The 14,970-nt window shown below is 47.4% G+C and overlaps 1 protein-coding gene across 13 annotated transcripts in view; it reads right to left on the bottom strand.

Annotated features, from left to right (window-relative positions):
* Positions 1–14,970, bottom strand: part of PTPRT (protein tyrosine phosphatase receptor type T) — a 1,128,992-nt gene that overhangs the window by 27,930 nt on the left and 1,086,092 nt on the right. For all 13 annotated transcript variants that reach the window (XM_037743358.1, XM_037743363.1, XM_017542238.2 and 10 more), the window contains 5 exons: positions 14,485–14,601; positions 10,136–10,290; positions 6,603–6,738; positions 4,115–4,264; positions 1,427–1,600 (listed from right to left, as the gene is read on the bottom strand). In XM_037743358.1, the coding sequence (XP_037599286.1) occupies positions 1,427–1,600; positions 4,115–4,264; positions 6,603–6,738; positions 10,136–10,290; positions 14,485–14,601 (732 nt within the window). The remainder of the gene's footprint in view (positions 1–1,426; positions 1,601–4,114; positions 4,265–6,602; positions 6,739–10,135; positions 10,291–14,484; positions 14,602–14,970) is intronic.

Here is a 14,970-nt window from a genome sequence, read left to right as displayed (position 1 = left end):
TCGTTTGATCTCTGCCTGGATGAGGAAGGCAGGGAGGGGGTGTTGGGAGAAGTGGGAGACAAAGCTAGGAGGAATTTGCAAGTGTGGGTGTACCCCTAGACTCCATTTCTTACCACACTCACATAATGCACATATACACACACATGCATTCATTGACTTTAGAAGGCTCTCTAATGCCAAAGGCCTTCTCTCCACCTCCAGCTATATGACCGAGCCAAGACTCCCTGATTCTGAACCCAGAGCTAGGCTTTTTTACGGAGGCTATAGGCACACTGTGGGCAGAGGTCAGGGCAGACCGCTAGAGAGCTGGGATAGGCATTGACCTTCCATCACCCAGGTCCTTGGGGAGAAACTTCAGGAGGATTAGAGGTCAGAGAAATTGTTGGCCTTGACCCCAGGAGAGAGCATCCCATGTTTCAGTCTATTCTGAGTGAGATAAATAGGAGGGCCACAGGGGCTAGAAGGATGTGATCTCAGATGGGTGGGGAGGGGAGCTGGAAGAGCCCGTTATAATCAGGCAATGGTGTTCTTGGTTCTGAGTCTCAGGAGGCGAGGTGTTTACATCTTACTGGATCCAGCAAATTGCGGGGAGGATCAATAAATGAATACTAGAGTGTGAACCAAGAGCTCTGGGTTTGGGCTGTGCCACTAGCACCCTGGGTGACCTTCAGCAAGTCTCTCTCTCTCTCTCTCTGGCCTCAGTTTCCTCTGCTGAAAAGTACATGGCTGGGAGTAGGTGGTCCATAATTCCCTCCTGCTGCAAACACCCATACATCTTGGAGGGGAAGTGATGATAATCAGAAGTATCCGAAAAATGCAGGGGAGAAGCCCAGGCTCACTGGGCCAAGAACGTGGCCCTACTACCAAACCAGGGCAAGGTGAAGTGATGTCAAGAAAGCAGGGGACAGTGCCCCTCACAGGACAGCCAGCAACATGGCCCGCTTCCACCTCATGCTTGTTTTACTGCGCCCCTACTGTGTGCCATCCTCATTTTTGCCTCTGTACAGGAGTTACCTGGGAACCTTCATGGGAGCTATCAGGGGGCAGAACCTGTGTCTGTACCTTCTTATGTTCCCTGGCTCAGGCCAAGTCCCACCATAGAGAACATTTGCTTTACTACACTTCAGGCCGACAGTCGGCTCTGTGGGGAAGACGCCTATACACTTGCCATGGTGTCACAGGCGCCACCTTAAGCTTTTGGTCTATTCTTTCCAGGCTCTTTGTATGAGAAAAGGAGCCAAGAGCCCAGCTTGTGTCTAGATTTGGACCAGAGCTTTTAGGCGGAGCAAAGGTCCTTGGGACCAGAATATCAGGAAAAGAGGGGCTGGCTGGTGGGGTCAGGGCCCTGAGGTCCAGCCACTTCCACCTCAGGAAGAATATTTGCCCTTGAATGCCGGCTAGGAGCTTTCTGCCAGGGCACACTTACATCCATCAGTGCCGCGTTGATGTAGTTGCTGGATTCTCCGTCCACCGAGATGAGGAAGGGCAGGCAGCGGTCCAGAGGCAACACGTCCATGCTTCGATTCTTATCATGGTTCCGGGGCAGGAGCCCAATGCTGCAGTCCTCGGGCCGCACACGGGGCGTCACAATGTTGAGGGTCTGTGGGGCACAAAGGTGGACAGATAGGCCCTGCTCCTGTACTTGCCCCTGTGCTTGCCCCTGATCAAGGGAGACAGTGATGTACCAACTCAGCCTAACTATCACCACCCTCCAAGTGCAGCTCCACTGTCCCTTTCCCGGGACCCATTCCTCTTCCATAGTGATGTTCTTTCCTCTCCTGCTCACTGCTACAGGGTGTGTGAGCTGTGTGACACCTTCAAAATGCCAAGGCTGCAGAAGCAGCACATCCACACACAGGCTCAGACAGTCTCATAGTACCTGCCAACCAAATGAACTAAGTGGTTCAGCTTAGCTACTGTTGCATTAAAGGGTAGGGCAGGGAGGCCGAGGTGGGTGGCTCATGAGGTCAGGGGTTCGAGACCAGCCTGTCCAATATGGTGAAACCCTGTTTCCACTAAAAAAACAAACAAAAAAATTAGCCGGGCATGGTGGCACACACCTGTAGTCCCAGCTACTTTGGAATCTGAGGCAGGAGAATTGCTTGAACCCAGGAGGTGGAGGGTGCAGTGAGCCGAGATTGCACCACTGTATTCCATCCTGGGCGACAGAGTGAGACTCTCTCTCAATAAAAAAAAACCAAAAAAAAAAAGGGCGGGCCATCCTGGAGGGGGTGGGGGTAGGGAATCCCTGCTGAGTGCTAAACATCACTTGCATTGTCATGGAATGGGATAAATGATTTCCCAACACTTGGAGAGAAGGCTGAGTATGGAAGGATGCCTGGATGAACTGCTCAGGATAGATGAGAGACCCCCGAGGGGCAACCCAAAACAGGTCTGGGATATTGCTGTGTTTGGGCCCTGCAGAGTAAGTCTTGCAAGTCTGAGGCCAGAGCTGAACTGCTCTAGCCAGTGGACTAGATGTTATGTGCAATGACCAGGGTTCTGTGCCCTCCGTCCTTCCCTCATTTAGCACACTGTCTCTACTTCAAATCAATAATGGCTGTTTGTTTTAGGGATTACTAAGGTATTGGCCTGCCTGGGATATCTGCCGTGGAACAATGGGTCTGGCATTTGCCCAATGACTTGAGGCAAGACCTGGAGCTTCCTTGCTTTCTCATACCTGGTTCTCCGCTCCTGTTGCCCAGGTGGAATCCTGACAGTGGTCTTGGGATAACGAGCTAAACTCTGGCTTTACCTTACTTAGTGATTCATGTCCAGGCCTCTTAGACCAATCAATGTTCCCACAGCTCTGACCATGTGGCTTCCAGGTGTGGATCGATCTGGTATGCCTGAGCTATGTTCTAGGACAGTGCTTCTCAAGGTTAAACATGCATGCAAATCACTCAGAGATCTCGTTAAATTGCAGGCTGTCATTCACTATGTCTGGGTGAGGTCCAAGACCCTGCATTTATAACAAGGTTCCAGGTGAAACCAATGCTGCTGGTTTCCAGACCACAATTTTTTTTTTTTTTTTTGAGACAGAGTCTTGCTCTGTTACCCAGGCTGGAGTGCAGTGGTATAATCTTGGCTCACTGCAACTTCCACCTCCCTGGTTCAAGCAATTCTCCGCCTCAGCCTCCTGAGTAGCTGGGATCACAGGCATGCGCCACAACGCCTGGCTAATTTGTTTTGTACTTTTAGTAGAGATGGGGTTTCACCATGTTGGTCAGCTGCAGACCACACTTTTAGTAGTAAGAGTCTACTGAAAACATACTGAGAGAACCTGAGTGCCTCCAGGGGTAAAGCAGTATGAAATTGACACCTCTTTGTATAAATTTGTCTCCATTCACAACTTGGACAGGAACTGAGTAAGACCTCAGTTAAAAAACATAATCACAGTTAAAAACAAGCACCAGCAATCCCTGAGTGCATAGTTGCTCATGGCTATGCATTTTGTGTTCTGTAACAGATTCTGCAGCTTCCTAGAGAAGCAGACAATGAAAGTGCACAGACATACCAGTTGTCCTGATGAAAACCCCACAAATGTGCACGGAGCCACTGAAGTTGGTGGGTTACTATATGGACTAAATGTTTTCATCCCTCCAAAGATCCACGCTGTAATCTTAACCCCCAGTGTGATGGTATTAGGAAATTGGGACTTTGGAAGAAGATTAGGTCATGAGCATAGAGGCCTCGTGAATGGGATTAGAGCTCTTATAAGAAGAAACATGTAGGGCCGAGTGTGGTGGCTCACACCTGTAATCCCAGCAATTTGGAAGACCGAGGTGGGAGAACTGCTAGAGCCCAGGAGTTGAAGATCAGCCTGGGCAACATAGTGAGACCCTCTCTCTATAAAAAATTTAAAAAAAGAAATATGAGACCCTGCTTCTTCTACTTTCTACCATGTGAATATGGAACAAGAAGGTGGCTGTCTGCAAGTCAGGAAGTGAGCCCTCCCCAGACACTGGATTCACTGGAAGCTTGATATTGGACTTCTCAGCCCCCAGCAATGTAATAAATAAATGTCTGTCATTTAAGCTACCCAATCTATGGAAATTTGTTATAACAACCCAAACTGACTAAGATAGTCACTGAGTCTGCTATTTGTTCATACCTGAAATTCATCTTTGATTTGGCTGGAGTTCGTCTGGGGGTCCAGCCTGCTGATATTGTAGTAGAGAGAGCGGAATTCACACACAGGGATGGCAGTGTTGCCACAGAGGCACGCTTCGAGGATGGCATCGTGTACAAACACATATTGCTCCTGCAAAGGCAGGGGAGACGGAATGGGGTGCCAGGTAAGAATAGCGGCCTGAGACTTTGCTGTCCACATTTAGTGTTGTGGCTATGAAGAATAGACATGATTTATCAATATGTATAAATTACACAACATGTATACATTGTATGAAATTACAATTAAAATGCATAATGCATACATATTGCTTTGTGCCTGGATACATAGTAATTTCTCAATAAATAATGGCTACTCAACAAATATTTGTTTAAAATCTATGATGTAATAGATACTGGGATTAGGAGTGGGGATATGAAAATATTGTTCCTTTCATGAAGGATTAATAATCAGCGGAGGGAGAGAAAACATTAAGAGGCACAGGATAATGATATTTTAGAGTGCCTGCTATATGTCAGGAATTCTCTCTTAGGCACTTAGGCAGAATTCTTACTTTTCCTACTGTAACCCAAAGGTTTCCATGTTTCCTAGGGATCACCTGAGCTATGGTGGGTCTTGTTTATTATTTAAGATGGAATAGCATAGTCACTGATAAAATTAGAAACTTCTAGACATGCTGTAGCAAGCACTTTTGGTATCCACTCCATTGTCTCCTCAGCTTTCACCTTTACCTAAGGAAGGCTGCTCGCTGCAAACACCTGGGATTCTCTGTTGAAGGCAGAGAGGATACTTGGGCTGTGTGGAAAGTAACCGTGAAGCAATGGCAGATGGAGAATTGAGGATAGAAATCTAAGTTCCCTCTCCATTTAGGTGGAATCACTTGGACATGCATGTTCCACACTCCCATAGTTCCCCAGCAGAACTGGGCTCCAGTTGTCTACAGGGTTTGACAGCTTGCTAAAGTAGGCTTTGTTTGTTTCCTTCCATGCTCTGCCTCACTTTCCCACTCACCAGCCAGTGTGTCTTAGGATCACCTTCCAAGAAAATTATCTGCCCGCAAATCTTTGTCTCACAATCTGCTCCTAAAGCATATGTCCTGTCTTCTCCCATCTCATTTCTTTGTACCTGCTGTTCTCTCCTCCTGAAAATCCACTCCCTCTTTTCTATACCTTTAATGTTCCATTATTTCTGGAAAGCCATTTGTTAGCCCACCAGGCAGAAGTCGGTGTTACTTTTAGGGCCTAGATAAATGTTTGAGTGATCTTTTTCTGCAGAACTTGGTCAGTTTGTCTATAAAGAGTGCTTATCCAGATGCTCTGTGATGCATCTGCATTTGAATAGCCTCCCCCTATGTCTGACTCCAACCAGCAGACCTGCCTTCTGTATGCATGAACCAGGGAACAGATAAAGCAGTTTTCTTGGCTTTAACACTAGAAGCCTGAAGACTGGCCTGTGTAAGAGTAAGCTCAGAGCCTATGTGTATAAACCAATCAGTGATGGTATACACTGCAGAGTCAGAGGGGCTAGCCGTGCCAAAGCCACGGACTTCCCTTTGCAGGATTGATGATGTGCACAGTTCCTTATCTGTCCCAGCTCTGATTGCCCAGGCACCCACAACCTTCACTAGAACAGAAGATGGGCTCATTACAGGAATGATAAGCCAAGGCACAGAGTGGGATAGACAAAAAAACTGGTTAGTGAGTTTGTGGTTCTGGCGAAAAAGCTGGAATCTTTGGGGTCCCATGGACCTAAGTTCTGCCACAGTCTGGTAGGTCTGTGAGGTCTTAGGGACACAATTTCTTCTTCACTGATAAAATGGATATAATACTAGGAGCTACACCATAGCTGTAGGAGTAGAAAAAATATCGTGTATAGGACAAATGTATGCTGCCTGGCTTACAGTAGGTACACAACAATAAAGATTAATTCCTCTCATTACTCCTAGGTCTTGGGCTCTCTAACTGCACAGAGAGGTACCTGAAGGTCTGCTTCTCCCTTGAGGCCAGGGGCTGTGTATTATGTCTCTTGAAATCCCAGCACCCAGCTTAAGTACTCAATGACTTTGTTGATTAAACCATTCCCTGCAGTGACTGTACCATCTCTTGGCACGTAGTAGTCACTGAATAAATGCCAGTCCTTCTCTTTCCTTCGCTCATTTCACCCAAGGCAAGAATGCCATTCAAATAATCCCCCAAATTTGTCATTCTGTCCCTGCTTGGGTGCCCTCAGAGATGGAGAAGTCACCGCCATTCACTGGTAGAACTCCCTGCACTGTAGCCCTCCAGGGCTGGCTGGTGTACCCTAGCTTCCACAGTGGTCTTGCCATAGTAAGCCACGTGTTTATTTCCTCCTGCTTCCATCACACCCAGGTCCCTTTCAATAGGAAGCCCCCACCTGTAGGTCTCTCAGTTCTATCATGTTTCTCCTTGGCCAGGGCTACAGGTGACTGTCTTTGTCACCTAGGACTCACCTCTGTCTGCACCAGGTTGACCCTCTGGGCCCGCAGCTCACGCACGCAGTTGAAGATGTCCACCACCCCTTCATTCTCCGCCATGTCAAGCATGGTGTCAATGGCAATGAAGCAGCCAGTCCGCCCGGCCCCAGCACTGGAAGAGAGGTATGGTCTGTGTTAGGTATCTAGGTAGAGGCACCTGCCCTGGGGAGGCCCCTAGCATTCAGCCCTATCCCCAAGGGTCCCGTTAAGAGTCAGTATGCTGCATAGTCAGACAGAACTCTCTGATTCCCAACATTCCTGGGAGATCTTGAGTAAGCAACTAAACGTAGATTAAGCCCCAGCGGTCTCCTTTGTAAAATGAGAGAGTAGTGCTTGTCTCTGAGGGCTATTTTATCAGGACTGACTTATTTGGATGTAGTCATTTAGCAAACATTTATTCAGTGCTTACAAAATGCCATTGTTCTACATGCTTTATAAATGTTACCTATAGATTTCCCTATGAGGTTGTTAAGAAGTTTCTCATCCCATTTTATAGGTGAGAAAACAGGCACAGAAGGCTTACCTTGCCTAAATGAGGTCACACAGCTTTGAAGAGGTAGAGCTGGAACTTTTACCCAGGCGGTCTGGCTCTAGATTCCATGTTCCCACATTTCCTTTCTTAATATTTATAGTTTGTAATGCATGCTCAAACCATACATATACATGCAGTTTCCTGGTGGGATGGATGAAATAATACATCTTTATAGTATAAAACAGCCAGCTCAGCTCCTGGCATGCTGGACATGCATTACAGACATGTCTTTCCTATTTTCTTCCCTTCTTTTCTCCTCTTTTTTCTTCTTTAGCAAATGGGTTGACGGAAGCAAAGAAGGATGAGAGAGAACAGACGGCAGGCGAATGACAGGACAGAAACTAGAGTCCTCTCAGCTGTCCCCAAGGCAGAGAGTGGCTGGCAAAGCGCCATGTTCAAAACCCGGCCTCTGGCTCCACTTGCAGCTGTTTAAGCAAGAGCGTCATCAAACTGGAGCAGCTGGTCATCCAGAGACCCTTGGTCATCGAACTGGAGCAGCTGACCATGCGGAGACCCTTGTCAAGGATTAAGTTTCCTGATACATACTTGACTTGTGGTCACTAATGGCTTCTTTAGAAGGATCTCAAACCAAGAACAAAATAGCAAGGGAACTCAATGAGACTCTATGGGTCACAGCCAGCCCTTTCTGTATCAGTGCTGACCAAGGGGCACACAGGACATGTGCCTTGCACATGTGCAGTTTTGGAAGGGAAGGCTGGGCGGCCTGTCGAGAAGGCCCCCTTCCACTGCGTTTTCACATCTTAAATTTCTCATGGAAACAAATGTGTTTGTCTAACATTGGGGATGTCAAAAGAAATACAAAGAGGAAGAGAGATGGAACGAGATGAAAAGCAATATTGGCTGATTATAAATCCCAAGAGCACAGGCCAGTCTCAACCAGTCTACAAGAATCTGCAAAGTAAACCCGCTGGAAGCAGAGTTTTCATTCATGGTAAATTTCATGGTTTGAATAGAGTGAAGTCTGGATTATGTTTGCTTCAGAACCTAGTCCCAAAAATCCAGATGCAGAGACTTAAGAGGCTTGGCCTGAGTGTCTGAGAGGGAGTATAAGGGGTCACTCATCTGTTTTTTTCTTCAATGTTCATACTCAACATATAAAGAACCAGGACAATCTGGTTTTGAACTTTGGAACTATTAGTGGTGACCAAGTTGCCTAGTGTCTGTTAGCTTCAGATTTCTGATGCATTTAACATACCTCCCTACAGGGTCCCTGTGAAAAGAGCTGTGTTTATTTCAGCATCACACAGTAATTCCACACAGGATATCTGAAGAGACCCCTGGGATTATGTCCTGGCTCTATTACTTACTAGCTGTGTGACCTCAGGCAAATGACTTAACCTCTCTGGGTTTCAATACTCATCTATAAAATGATGTTGATAATAATGAATAGATCCACTTTACAGCATTAATAGCACAATATGTATAAATTACATGAAATTACAATTAAAATGCATAATGCATACAAATTGCTTTGTGCCTGGATACACAGTAATTTCTCAATAATGGCTATCATATTCAACAAATATTTATTGAAAATCTATCATGCAGTAGATGCTGGGATTAAGAGTAGGAATATGAAAACATTGTTCCTTTCCTGAAGGATTAATAATCTAGGGAGGGAGAGAAAACATTAAGAGGCAGAGAATAATGAGATTTTAGAGTGCTGACTATATGTCAGGAATTCTCTCTTAGGAACTTAGCATCCTTAGCCAACCCATGTGTTCATAATTTTCAGAACAGCTCCAGGAATGGGTACCACTCTGCTCAGATGCCTTAAGATGACCTGCTATGGAGATGCATACCATATAGGACCATCATGCACAGAGGGCCTGATCAACATTTGCTATTGCCTTTCTTTCTCCTGAACCCTTGCTCTGGGTTCTCTTTGGGATATGGAGATGGGGGAGTTAATGTTCTATTGTCCTTGGATTGCTATGAGATGATATAAAGCGGAGCATACATGCAAAACGCTTAGAGAGTCCACGGGCTGTGATGAGGGTTACCTGCTCATCCTCTCTTGCCTTGTCTGTGAAATGGGGCTGTGTAGCTACTACTGCTGGGAAGATAAATGGATGCTGGATGAGGAGGGAGCTGGCTCTGAGACATCCACACTCATGGAGTCTTCCTGGATCTCTTGACTGACACATCCCTGCCAGGGCAGGGATGTGATAACTCAAGCATCCAGGGTCTGAAAAGAGGGGCTGGCCCAAGGTCATATTGGAAGAGAGAGGCATTGGGAAGGAGGGGGATGCCAGCTGGTTGGCCTTCAGGTCAGGAAGTCCATCCTCCTTCAATTCTGGACGCCCTTGACATGATACTTCACCTCCATTCGGGAGGACTGAAAGACGGGCCACTCATTCTCAATCTGACTTTCTAGGTCAGAGCTGAAAATATCCCTTCTCCATAATAAGGTGGAACCTGGTGCTGTCCAGTTCTCTCTATGAGGGACCCTGCAGGCCGGCAATTGATTTTGAAAATAATAGAAACGAAAAGAAGCATGCTTCCACCAAGGCACCCTGTTGCCATGTCAAGGAGCTGAGGGCGAGTGTCTGGGGAAAAGCAGGTTAAATATCCCCACTCTGTGTTTACCTTCTCAGTGCTTCAGTTTTTGTATCTGTAAAATGGGAATGATAATAATGCCCATCTCTTAAGACTGGACGAGAAGTAAATTAAATCATGTGGGTATAGTGCACTTGACAGACATAGCAGATGCTGCCCGTGTTCAGCCTGCCTCCCTGATGACCACTGTTTCCAGGCACCAGCAGGAACAATGGCTACTACCGCTATTACTCTTGTTGGGTGACCTTGCCACCAAGTCTCATCAGAAAGCACTGGGCATGGGGGACACAGGAAGAGGAGTCTTTAAGAGTAAAACCACTTGAAAAGATAACATGTCCCTCCCAAGAAAACCAAGGTGCAGAGGCACACTTGGGTAGGTGGAGGACCTTTGACTTACCTGCAGTGGACCACGATGGGCCCGGCTTCGGGGGGATTGAGGAACTTGACCTGGCGGACGAAGCCCAGGAGGCCAGTGGCATAGCAGGGAACGCCGTGGTCAGGCCAGCTGGTGAAGTGGAAGAGGCGGAGCTCCCGGATCTCATGGTAGCCTTTCTGAGGAGAGAAGAGGCCCCTGTTCTTCCAGCTGCTGCCCTCACATACCCAGCCCGGCAATATGTGGAGCCACAGCCGCTGTGCTGAGGAACGTCCAGCAGGGACAGCGCCCTCGCAGGGTTAACAGGTGTTTCTGCATAGAGCAATCTGTGATCAGTTACATTTGGGAAACGTGGGATTGAGAAAATGAAATCGATGGCTTCAGCGCAGGATGCGTCAGAGCCTTGAGGGTGCTCATACACACTCTGAACGTCCAAGAGGGCCATAGGGGACTCTAGGGGACCTTCTTCGACCAGTGTTTATAGGAGGTATATTGAGTAGAAGGGATTCAAAGAAATGTGGGCCTTGAAGACGGAGTCCAAATTGTTTCCCCTGGAATCTGAGGCCTTTCAGTGATTGATGTCTGATGTCCCACAGTTCTGGCCTTGACTATGCTAGTCTGCGTGGCTCTCAAAGTTTATAAAACTTAGTAGGCTTCTTTATTAATTAGATTCTTAGAATGATTAGGTAAGATGCAAAACAAACAAAAGCAGAGTTTCTCTGACTGATGGAGGCAGAGTGGGACCTGGAGCTCAGAGCCGCTCCCCTTCCCTTTGACACCCCGCCCCCAGCCCTCACAGAGACACACTCCAGGCCCAGTCGTGGTTTTCTGAGTATTCCATGGTCAGGTCACACTTCTAAGCCTTTGCTTAGACAGTTCCTGCTACCTACTATTTTTCTACTTAGGAATCTCCTGCAGATACCCAGAGAGCGCTGAATAGGAAAAGTCTATTTGATTGTTCATTCCTTCAGTTAAAAATCATTCACCAAGTGTGACCTGTGCCCAGCTTTGTGCTAGGTACTAGGAAGGTGAGAATAAAAGCCACAGCTCCTATCCCTGGAACAGCTCACGGCCTTGTGGGGGAGGCAGATGCCCAAGTGGGTAATTCTATTGAAGTGTGCCAAGGAGTGCCTGCTAACCTGATCTGTGGAGAGGAAAAATCAGAGAAGGCTTTCTGGAGAAGGCGATGCTTAACCTGAATCTTGAAACAAGTAGTGAAAATAAAAGCTAACATTAACTAAGCATTTACTCTGTACCAGTCACTCTTCTGAACACTTCAATGTCCTAACTTATTTAATCTTGATATCAATCCCTGTAATTTTATCTCCATTTAATGGAGCAGGAAACCGAGGCTAAGGCAAGGTTAAGTGACACACCCAAGGTCACAGTACAGCTCATGAGTTGTAAAGGAATGATGTGAACCCTGGCTGTCTCCCTCCAAAGTCTGCACTCTTAATCATTATAATATACTGATATGTGAGTATTACCCAGTTGACGGGAGGAAAGGAAGGGAATCCAAGGCAGGGGGACAGCATGGGCACAGGTTTGGGGACAGGGCTTAGCATGGCATGTGCAGAGAATCACTAGCAACCCAGGGCAATGCTAGAGGCAAGCAGAAGACAGGCCATGGGGGACCACAGGACTCGGGGTGTAGGAGAATGGACAAGAGCTGGATCCCAGAAGGCCCTGAATCTACATTAGCGCCTTTCGACTTTATCTCAAAGGCATTGGGAAGCTACAGGGAGATTATACCGATGGTTTGACAGAAGAGGAAGTGCATCATTAGACTTGCATTTCAGGAGGTTGCATCCTGCTACATGAAGGAAGGATTGAGGTGGATGTATTGGGGGTTGCAGAGAGAGCACTATTGCTGCCCACTCAGATCCCCATCACCGGCCCAGTGTGCTCCTCGCCAGATGCTCTGAGTCTTGTGGCTGCACACAGCTCACACTTACCCTCTTGTGAAGGGAACTGTTCTCAGCTGAAGAGGAACCCTCTCCCCTGGGATGTGGCAGCATCCTTCAGTGACTGATAGTAGAGGGAGAGTGATCAACTGGCTTGCTACTTGCCTAGTCTGCCCAGGACTGAGGGGTTCCCTGGTACACAGGACTTACAGTGAAAAAACCAGTAATGTTCTGGAAGAACCAGAAAAATTGTTTACCCTAATGGGGGCACCCGAGGCCTCTTTGCCTCAAGGTTGGACCAAGTGTGCAGTACCATTCATGTTCCAAGTCTCCCATGGGGTCAGGTGGAAGCAAGTCTGCTGAGGCCACATCCCCACTCAGCTCCTTTCCCCACTCCATCCTGTCTCTCTCCCCACCTCCCCCCTGCAAACCCTCCCTCAACACATGAGCCGGGGCACCAAAACCCCTGCTGCTTCTGGCTCTGCTTCCAGGAAACCCAAACTAACATAAGGGCAGGACTAGAGGCAAACAGTCCTGTTAGGAGGAAGAAACCAGAAGCCCAGATTAAGGCAGTGATGGTTGAGCTGAAGTGAGAGAGGAGAAAGCTTCAAGAATACTTGGACTTTTTTTCATGCCATCCTCCAAATCAATTCAGTCCCAGAAGCCCTCCTTTGAGCTCTTCCCACCTGTGCTATGCTTATTTATCAAGGATCCTCTCTCCCCATTGCTATTGTGCTGTCTTCAAGGGCAGACAGCACTCCCTGTTTATTATTCCCAGGTTCCCAGCTCAGGAACCGATTTTGAGCTAAAATTGTAGGTGATGTTTGCCGAGTGTCTGCTCAAGTGCTGTGAAGAGGGTGGCTAAGCCCAGTTAATGCTCAGAAGCCCTTGGGGTCTCTTAAGGTTCCCTGTGGGTCAGCTCTAGGCTAGACTTCTCTGGAGCCTCTGCCCTTGCTTGGCGTCTTCCCTTGCCTCTCCTGCTTCCCACTCTCTTTTAGGAATTTCTTCTGGGAGAGCTCCCTTGACATACCTTGTGTACCTGAATCCTTGCCTCAGGCTCTGCTTCTGAACAATCTGACCTAAGGCAACATCCAAGTACCTGATGGTTTCCCCTCCTGTTAGTGGAGGGAGTTCACAGGCTTCCTGACTTTTTCACCCAAGACTGAAGATTCAGATGAAAAAGACCCTGAGACTTTAGGAGTCTGGAGGTTTGAGGGGGAGCTGCCAGGAGCAAACAGAATGTCGTGGGCCACTCTGTATGCTGGAACAGTACCGTGTGCATCGCAGGCTCTAGTCTGCAGAGCAACCTGCTTTGGCCCTTACAAGGACTTGTCCAAGCCTCGAGGGCTCAACTCTCAAAGCACATAAGTCCCCAGCGCTTCTGCATCCTCAGGCCTGTGGCCACATTGTCTATTAAAGTGGTTGCTTTTAGAGAAATGGAACCTAGGGTGTAATGGAAAGAGAAATGTGTTACAGGGGCCAAAGTGTGACTCCTGGTTCTACCAACCTTGCCGCTGGGCAACTATGGACAACTGATTTAAATACTTGGTGTCTCAGTTTCTTCACCTGTGAAATGGGGATAATAATAGCACTTACCTTATAGGGTTGTTGGGAGGACTGAGTTACTCTACACAAAGCATTTAGAAAAGTACCTGGTTTAGTACGTGCTCAGTAAATGTCAGCTATCACTATGATATAATAGCACTGGCAGAACAGCAATGATTACATAGCAAATTATAAATGTATCTATTATTATTTGCAATCACATTCTTGCTCACCACACTTGTACAGCCCTGGCATCCTTTCAATGTCTACACCAGCATTTCTCAACCTGGACAATACTGATGCCTTGGGCTGGATATCCTTTGTTGTTGGGGGCTGTCCTGTGCACTGTGGAACATTTGTAAGCATCTCTAGCCTCTACATGCTAGGTGCCAATAACATCCTAACCCTCCTCCCCTAAGTTGTGACAACCAAAAGTGTTGCCAGACATTTTACAAATATTCTTTGGGGGATCAAAACGCCCCTGGTTGAGACCACAGGCCGTGAACAGGTCGAGATCTTTCTTCCCCTCCAGACTGCATGTTTTTTTCCCTTTGGCTGAGGTAGCTCTTCCTTCCTGTCTACCCTTCACTGGTTCCTCCTCCTTCATTCTCTGCCCAGAAGAGGCTCTCTCCTGCCACCCCATCCTCCTGTTTATTTCTATCTCCATCCTTTGCATATTCCCGTGTGGCTTTTGTCACAGTGTGTTGTTATTTCATTGATTTGCTTATTGAATTCAGTTTGTCCCACCTACTAGATGTGGGATCTATGGTAGCAGAATCCATGTCTACCTTGATTGCTGATCTATTGCTGGTGCCACGCATGGGGCCGGACATAGAACAGACCCTCAGTCACCAGGTGCTCTGGCTGAACAAACAAGCCAGTTCTCATGGTGGACAAGCTGCCCAAAGCTGCTGGGAAGCTTACCTTCTGGACTGTGAAGGTGCGTATGACGTATTCTGCCAGGGGCTCTGTTTCAATCAGGGTGACTTTAATGTCTCCGTAGACCTCCGTGTCATCTGGCCAGTATCGCACACACTTCACCTGCAGCCAAGTGAGAGGCAGAGACAGAGCAGAGACGAGGACGCATAAGCACGTGGCTGAGTGTGAGCAGCCGTCCCATCTGGTCGTCCCATTCAAATAAACCCAAGGGTGACTTTGGTGGCATTTCAGTCCATAGGGTTCACAGCTGGCCAGGGATCAGCAAGTTGCGCAGAGCCAAGCTCACTCCCAGAGGCACTGGAGCCATTAGAAATAATTGTAGTACCTTCTTTTGCAAAGCTCCTTGTAATTTTCCAAGGCATTATCACACTAAGTGATCAAATAGAGCAAGGTGAGATAGGTGGGTGTTATTATCCCCACTTTACAGATGAAAATAAAACTCAAGTTCAGAGGTTTGGTGACTTGTCCAAG

This window comes from Cebus imitator, unplaced genomic scaffold, assembly GCF_001604975.1.
Source record: "Cebus imitator isolate Cc_AM_T3 unplaced genomic scaffold, Cebus_imitator-1.0 Scaffold141, whole genome shotgun sequence".
Lineage (NCBI taxonomy): Eukaryota > Metazoa > Chordata > Mammalia > Primates > Cebidae > Cebus > Cebus imitator.
The sequence above is the reverse complement of the archived record's forward strand: the minus strand, read 5'-3'. Positions and strand labels throughout refer to the sequence as shown.